Genomic DNA, 8,271 nt, shown 5'->3' on the forward strand with positions numbered 1-8,271 from the left:
ATTCATCCAAAAAATATATTATTAGAGTAACACACGGACACGGCATTAAACAATTATTTCGCAATAATTTTCCGAATATTCGGTACGAAGACCGAACACGGCCTTGAAAAAAATTTGAAACTAGATTAATAATTTTATTTCCGTTCGCTAACATTATAGTTATTTTTAATGACGCGACCGACAACAGCGCTACAAGCACAACTGCTTATCAATCGTTAGTATCCGATGACTTATCACTACAATAATCACTGCAATAATCATATCAATTATATTACATAAATATCAATGTATGTGTATATTTCTTATGTTTTTTATTTCCTGTTCTATTTTAAAATGTAAATTATAAATATTATAATTATTTAGTGCTATGACGTATGCATTGTTGTAATAATATGCATATTTTTTTTTCGATAAAATAGATAATTGTTGTATCTCTCAAACCTTTAATTTAGTAGCAGGTAATTTTTTAACGTAATATCATACTTATCATAGTCGTTCTTACTTCCTAAAATATCGTTTTTAAAATCCAACCGCAAAAATATGTCGAACGATATGGAGGATATCGATGGAAATACCATTCTTGCACAAGCATTAAAACATCAAGTTAGTATACTACCTATTATTGATCGTATTAATGTCGGGATACCTTTAAAGTTTAAAATACAAAATTAACAGTTTTGTTTCCATATATATAGGGCGTTGAATATGTTTTTGGCATTATTGGTTTTCCAGTCATTGAATTGGGCATGGCCCTGCAACAAGTAGGTCTTAAATACATTGGAATGCGCAATGAACAATCTGCAGTATATGCAGCTCAAGCAATCGGTTATCTTACTCGTAAGCCCGGTGTTTGCCTGGTAGTATCTGGTCCCGGATTGCTTCATGTCACTGCCGGAATGGCAAATGCACAAATCAACTGTTGGTCTGTTACCTGTGATTCTCAAACAATTTATGGTGTGCAAATTGTTCTACAAAAGTTGTTACTGTTCTAGGCCTCTTTTGGTAATTGGCGGTTCTTGTGCTGAAGATCATGAAGGAAGCGGTGGATTTCAAGAATGCAACCAAGTTGAACTCAGCCGACCCTATTGCAAGTACAGTGCTAGGCCTCCAAGTGCTGCTCTTATACCTGTTCATGTTGAAAAAGCAATAAGATATGCTACTTATGGTAGACCAGGTAATGACATTTTTATAATCTTTTTTCAAAGAAAATCCATAATTAATTAATTGCTATCTATTATAGGTGCTGCATATTTAGATTTTCCTGCCAATCTATTATCAATTCGAATTCCTGTAGATAAGATAGTGGACAAACCAATAATCTCACAACCTCCAATAATTTTCCCAGACATTCAAAATATCGAATCTACTGCAGAACTATTAATAAATGCCAAACGCCCTCTTATTATAATTGGAAAAGGTAAGAAAAACATACCTATTTAAAAATAGAACATTACTATAATTTTTTAATATCAATGTACTTAGGTGCTGCTTATGGACGTGCAGAAAATTCCATAAGACATTTTATTGGACAGTTTGGCTTACCGTTTATAGCTACACCAATGGGTAAAGGTGTAGTGCCTGATGAACATTCCCTGAGTGTAGCATCTGCACGAACTTATGCTTTGCTAAATGCTGATGTTATATTGTTACTTGGTGCAAGATTAAATTGGATACTACATTTTGGTAAACCACCAAGATTTGATAGTAATGTAAAGTTTGTACAGATAGACATAAGTGCAGAAGAGTTACATAACAGCCAACAAGCTACTGTAGCGATTCAGGCAGATATGCACGCTGCAGTTAATGCATTAAATGTTTGTTTAACCAAAAAAAAATGGAAAAATTTAAGAAATGAATGGTTGAATAAGCTTAAAGAAAAGTGTTTGTCAAATAAAAAATATGTAGAGGTAAAAAATTATTTTAATTAATTTTGGGTGCATGTGAAAAAGATGTTATGTCCACTTAACACAATTTTTATTAGAGATAAAATGAACTTCAACTATAAACATCAGTTACAGATTTCAAAATTTTGTTTTTATTAACATTTTATATTTTATATCAAGTTTTTCTGTATAGTCTAGTAGCAATTAAAAACTTTAAAGTTAAAATCCTAGATAATTTATACAAAAATTACCGAGTAAAAAGTGTCTTAACTTAAATGATTACTAATTCTGATAGAAAAATAAAACGCCTATTTAATTAATTTTTAATAATCATAATACAATAAGATGTATAAATATTTATTTTAAAAACTTAACTATGTAATAAAAAAACAATGATAATAATTATTATTTGTTTATACCTACTTTAAATTGTATTAATCAAACTGTAAAATAACATTAAAACAAAAAAAAACGATAATAATTAAAGAATTAAAAAAGATATAGATTGCACTTGTAATTGTGTTATTATAATAATCAAATATTTAATTTTTCCCTCTTTTTTATAGTAAAAATATTAATGCCTATTAAAATATGAAACTAACATTGCAAACATAAGATTCAAGTTATTATTTTTCCCCTTAAAATATCAATATAAATTATTTCAATAAGAAAAACAAAACATAATAAAAATAACAATATTGCACTAGCATTTCAGTTATTATAATAATCAAGTCTGAATTTTCTTTCTTTTTGTATATTAAAAATGTTAGGTTATAATGAACTTTCATTATTTATGTTAATTTTTTTAGATTGATTTAGTCTTTTTGTTTCTTTTTGAGCTTATTTTTTTTTTTTTTTTTTTATTAGGTGATTAAATTTTTCATTTTCAAGTGTTCCTTCTTCAATTGTCTCAGCAATCATATTTATTTCTTCTTCAATTGTATCAAAATATTCATTTTTGTAAAAGTCATAGTATACAGGAGATATAATATAATATATGGTAACAGTGACACTAAATCAATCTTCTTTTTCATTGGAAATCGGAAGGAATCCATTATATGCTACTGATATCATGAATTCAGACTTATAATTTTTACTTTTTTTTTGTAAACTCACCTTAGTGAAATCTCTACTGTCCAATTTTGTTTTAAAGTACAGAGTACATAGCTCATTTTATTTGTTTCCAATTGAACTTATTTCCTTCCTGATCTTTTCGATTACTTATTTTACCTATTCAATTATATACAGTCAAATTCGCTTATAACGATCTTCAAGAGACCTAGAGAATCTGATCATTATAACCGAACTTCATTATATCTGGATTATAAATAGTAACTACACATAAGATATAAAACCAACCAAATACATTGCTTGGAATCGTTTTACCTGGAAAATTATTATATACGGTAACATAATAAGAGAATTTAACTGTATTAAATATTATATAATATTAATTTATGCAGTTACATAAATGCTTAAAATGTTTATATGATTTTTTTTTCCATTTCTTACAAAATTTGTTGCCCTAGGCCCCGGCATCATGGGCCTAGATGCAAATCCAACCCGGTATTTTCCTAGCTTTTTTTAATATAAATAACTTATTTTTTTAAATTTTTAATTTGGGTAATATCTTTTCCACTCACACCCACAGAATATTAGTTTAAGTTAAATTTCTAGGATAAAAATATTTTTCTACTTCATTATTCATGGAGACTTTACTTGATAAGATACTTTTGCTTCACCCTGCATCTTATACTCAAGAATTTTGATAATAGCTACTAAATAAGCTTTATAATAAATATCATTATGGTTCAAATTTTATATTTTCATAAATAACGAAATGTGTACACTAAATAAGAATTATTTTTATTTTCAGTCAATGATGAAAGATACATCTGTACCATTAAACTACTATACAGTTTTTCAACATATATATGATAACATTCCAAAAGGTTGGTTTCATCTCATACATTTATGTTTTTGTGAAGCAAATTGTGTATTAACTCAATATTGATAATACTTAATAGTTGATACAATAACATTAACCATTAAGTATATTATAATTTTTTGTAATTTATACTCTTCTTTAATATTTTACATTAAATTAAATTTTTTCTTCTTAATGTAGTAATATTATGAAATTAAACATTTGTAGAGAAATAATAAAATAATAATTGTCAAATAATACAATGATATTTAAAATTCTAAAATTTTTTAATTATTGTTTTTACTTACTAAGTAATATTAATATAATATTCTATTAATATATTTTATTAGTTTAACAAAAAGTTAAATTTAAAATTCAAGTCTTTATATTTCTTTATTTAGTTATTATTTTAATACTTTTTAATTGGAAAAAAATGAAATGTATGCTAATATACTCTAAGTTTTAATTTATTTATTTAAAAGAAAAATATACATTGTGAACTTGTACCACTACCAATCTTAGATCAAAGTAATGAACATAATCAAATATTTTTAACTTAAAATTGAATGCTAATATGTAATAACTAATAGGTAATGAATTTACTGAAAGTATGAATACTTTTTTTACATTAAACCATCTAAAAATGATTTATTCTTGTTGTATACATTATGATGTATACTTTACTTTATACATTATAAAGGCAAACTAATTTATACATTGCAGGTACTAAACACTAATGACAAAATTTTTATCCATAGTAATATAACATTTTATTAAAAACAACGTACCTTTTTTGTTTTGATTCTGACTTATATTTAATATTTAATTTTTGGAATTCTAATTTTAATCACAAGTTAACTATTTCAAATTGTATGTTTTACGATTGTTGTATTTAAAAACACCAGAAGTAAAATTAAAAACCTGGTAAAAAATAAGTTATTTTGTTAATTTATTTTATTTTTAAAAGTAATACATAATCTTTACTATAATAATAAGAAAATATGAGGAGAAAAAAAATGAAGTATGATAAGTACGAAGAAATAAACTATTCATTAATGACACCTATTCTGATAAATAATCACAATATTGATAAACAAGAAAAATTATAAATTTGTTTATTTACAGATTGTATTATTGTAAGTGAAGGAGCAAATACAATGGACATTGGTAGAGCTGTATTATTAAACAATTTACCTAGACATAGACTTGATGCTGGTAAGTTAAATACTGGTTAATGACAATGCTATTAATATTCTAATATAAATAATTAATCTTATATTTAGGAACATTTGGTACTATGGGAGTTGGATTAGGATTTGCTATTGCTGCAGCCTTATGGTGTCAAAAATATGAACCTGGAAAAAGAGTCTTATGTGTTGAAGGAGATTCAGCGTTTGGATTTTCTGGAATGGAAGTAGAAACAATGGTCAGGTAAGTCATACAGATAATTCATATTTTAGCTATAAATTGAATAATTTTAAAAATATTATCTTATAGGTTTTTTTTATATATTATAATAAAATAAAAATTATTGCATTTGTATTCTTGTTTAAACAAAGATTAAAATTGTATAAGTTTAAAATATTATGATTAATCGTATCAATTATTACTTATGGAAACATAACATATTAATAAATATTTTATTATTGATTTTTATAAATTTATTATTTATTAATTTAAATTAGATATTTGAATTTTAAAGAAATTAAAATAATAATCCAACATTGGTTTTTTAAATGATAAATTATTATATTATGCTATTGTGGTTTGATAAGACCACACGACTTTTAAAATTGTTTGGTAATTTTATTACCTAACAAAATCCAGATAAAAGGTAAAATATACTAGAATTAGTTGGTATAATACTATACAATATATATTATAACAATTAGTCTATTATCTTTAAATTCAATCTTTCTTTTAATAAACATTTTAAATTTTAATTCTCATATTATTGAATTGCTCAATATTTATTATGTATTTAAAAAATCAATTTTTGTTTTAATTCTATTATTATTTTACATGTAGTTTATTGTTTTTATTGTATATTTTATTTATATACGTATTCTTATGAACACAATTTTAAAATTTCTTGTAACTAGATTTTTAATTTCTAAACAAATAAGTAAATTACTATACATTTAAAAAAAGAAAAAGAAAACAGTTTTATTCATAAAACTTAAGTATATTATTGATGTAAAATCATTGATCATTTTAATAAGCTTGTTAAATATTATGATATCTTAAGCTTTTTGTATTATATTTTATATTAATAATTTTAGGTACAAATTACCAATTGTCATTATTGTTGTTAATAATAATGGTATATATGGAGGTGTGGATGAGTCCACTTGGAGTTTAGTGCAAGATTCTAAGAACTTAACTGAAATGTATGTATACAATATAATATGCTGTATTTTGTTATTGGCAACTTTAAATTTTTAATTGTATTATTTTATTTTAGTATTCCTCCTAATTGCCTTTCTGTAAACACTCATTATGAAAATATGTTGACTCTATTTGGTCGTAAAGGATATTTTTGCTCAACTGTTGAACAAGTTTCTAATGCAGTAAAAAAATCATTCATGGTAAATATATTAAACTTATTTTTAAATAATAATGGTAAAGAAAAACCAATACACAGACTCATTGCCCTTGTCTTTAATTAATATTTAATTAAATAACTCATGATTTGCATTAATATAAAAATTTATGAGATAAAATGGATAATATTTTATTTTGTTAATTGGTAAATTTATTCTTAATATTAAAAACAACAAAACCATACAATAATGAGCAATGTAAATTATTAAGTTTGTGTAAAAAGAGAAATCTTTGTATAGATTGTTTAATATTTTCCTTATTATTATTTAAAAAGTACATTCTAAATAACTTTTTAATAATGTAATGATTACCTTAATGTCTTAGTGTATGTATTACTATAAAACATAAATAAATCTATACATCTAATATTTTATTTTTTTATTTGTAATTAAATAATTTAATTAATTTATTTTTTTTTTATAATTATTTAAATAATTTGTATAAAATTAAAAATTCTAAAGACTATATGTAAGAACTAATAATTAACAAAGAACTATTACCAAGTATTTAATATTAAATGTTGACTATTGAATCAACTAAGTAAAAATATTCAAACTGCATGATAGACAAACAAATAATTATTCTAATAATTTATAATTTGTAAAAATAATTTCCTGTGTGCTAAATTTATAGTAATTAATGCTTATATATTTTTTTATTTAATAACCTTTGCATATAATAATTGTACAAATATTCTTGAGTTATGGCTTATATTTATATAATTGATTGTTTTTAACAGGATACAAGTGGACCTTCTTTTATCAATATAATGATCAACCCATCTGCAGATCGCAAGCCACAAAACTTTGCGTGGCTAACCGAATCAAAATTATAGAATATATTATAAAAATATTGCCATTATTGCCTTACTGCATTATAATATATTTCCCAATAAAAAGAATCTTTTATTTTGTGTTATAAGTGGTTTTATTCCCAAATTTATCAAACAATCGAATTATTCTCTCAAAACTGATGAAAATACTTCTACATGGTGAAAGATAATATACAATATTTTTGTACATTAGATTTAGAACATTTTAATAATAATTTATTTATAATTATTGTGTTAATTTTGTGGTTATTGATGTATGTTTTTAAATTATTATTTGTTATTTTTTATATATATTTTGTAATATATACTTCTACATTTTATTTATATATAACTTACAATTTTGGCTTTAAACTTTATTCCGTTCCAATCTCTCATAAATGACAATCAGCTTTGAAATATATCTGTTTCTTACTTTTGAAAACTTTTATTGGTAATTAAAAGCACTTTGAAATAGTATAAAACCAAATGTTTAATGTCATCTTTTACTGCCTTTAATTTTAACCTGTAAGTTAAAAACTTTCATTGAAATAACAATTAATGTAACTATAAGTATTGAGTGTTTGAATACTTAATAGTTAATAAATAAAATTAAAAATTGGAGACTTCAGTTGTAATTTAATTGTATTCAAATATTTTTTGTTAAATATTCAACAATCCGTCATCATAGAAAATTAAATTATTTAATCATGTATCCTCCATGTTTAATTGATTTCTTAGTTACTATTTTGTTTATGGGCTTAATTTTTTTTTTCTGTCATCACTCTTTGGGAAAGAAAAAGAAAATTAGCCAAATTAATTTTTTACGAGCATTTGGGGTTATAGTTTTTTATGGCATTTGTTTAGTTATACAATAATTATTTTTCCATGAACAGTTTTTGGTATTTTATTGAATTTTAGAAAAAATAACATTTGATACTTGAAATTGTCATCGAATTTTTATATTAGCATTTCCATTATATGACAAAAATTTTAACTTTTTGAACTATTACAGGAACGAGAAATTTTCAATTTTTTATTTTAATTTT

General features: G+C 23.6%; 1 protein-coding gene across 1 annotated transcript; it reads left to right on the forward strand.

Moving 5' to 3' along the window:
* Window positions 1-350: 350 nt before the first annotated feature.
* Window positions 351-7,483, forward strand: LOC112596303 (2-hydroxyacyl-CoA lyase 1). Its single transcript, XM_025341908.1, has 11 exons — window positions 351-603; window positions 696-922; window positions 993-1,174; window positions 1,241-1,417; window positions 1,483-1,907; window positions 3,760-3,835; window positions 4,936-5,025; window positions 5,094-5,241; window positions 6,093-6,200; window positions 6,275-6,398; window positions 7,154-7,483. The coding sequence occupies exons 1-11, from the start codon at window positions 541-543 to the stop codon at window positions 7,247-7,249; spliced, it is 1,716 nt and encodes a 571-aa protein (XP_025197693.1). The 5' UTR covers window positions 351-540; the 3' UTR covers window positions 7,250-7,483.
* The last annotated feature ends 788 nt before the right edge of the window (window positions 7,484-8,271 follow it).

Source organism: Melanaphis sacchari, unplaced genomic scaffold, assembly GCF_002803265.2.
Source record: "Melanaphis sacchari strain LSU unplaced genomic scaffold, SCAv2.0 Contig31_pilon_pilon, whole genome shotgun sequence".
Classification (NCBI taxonomy): Eukaryota; Metazoa; Arthropoda; class Insecta; order Hemiptera; family Aphididae; genus Melanaphis; species Melanaphis sacchari.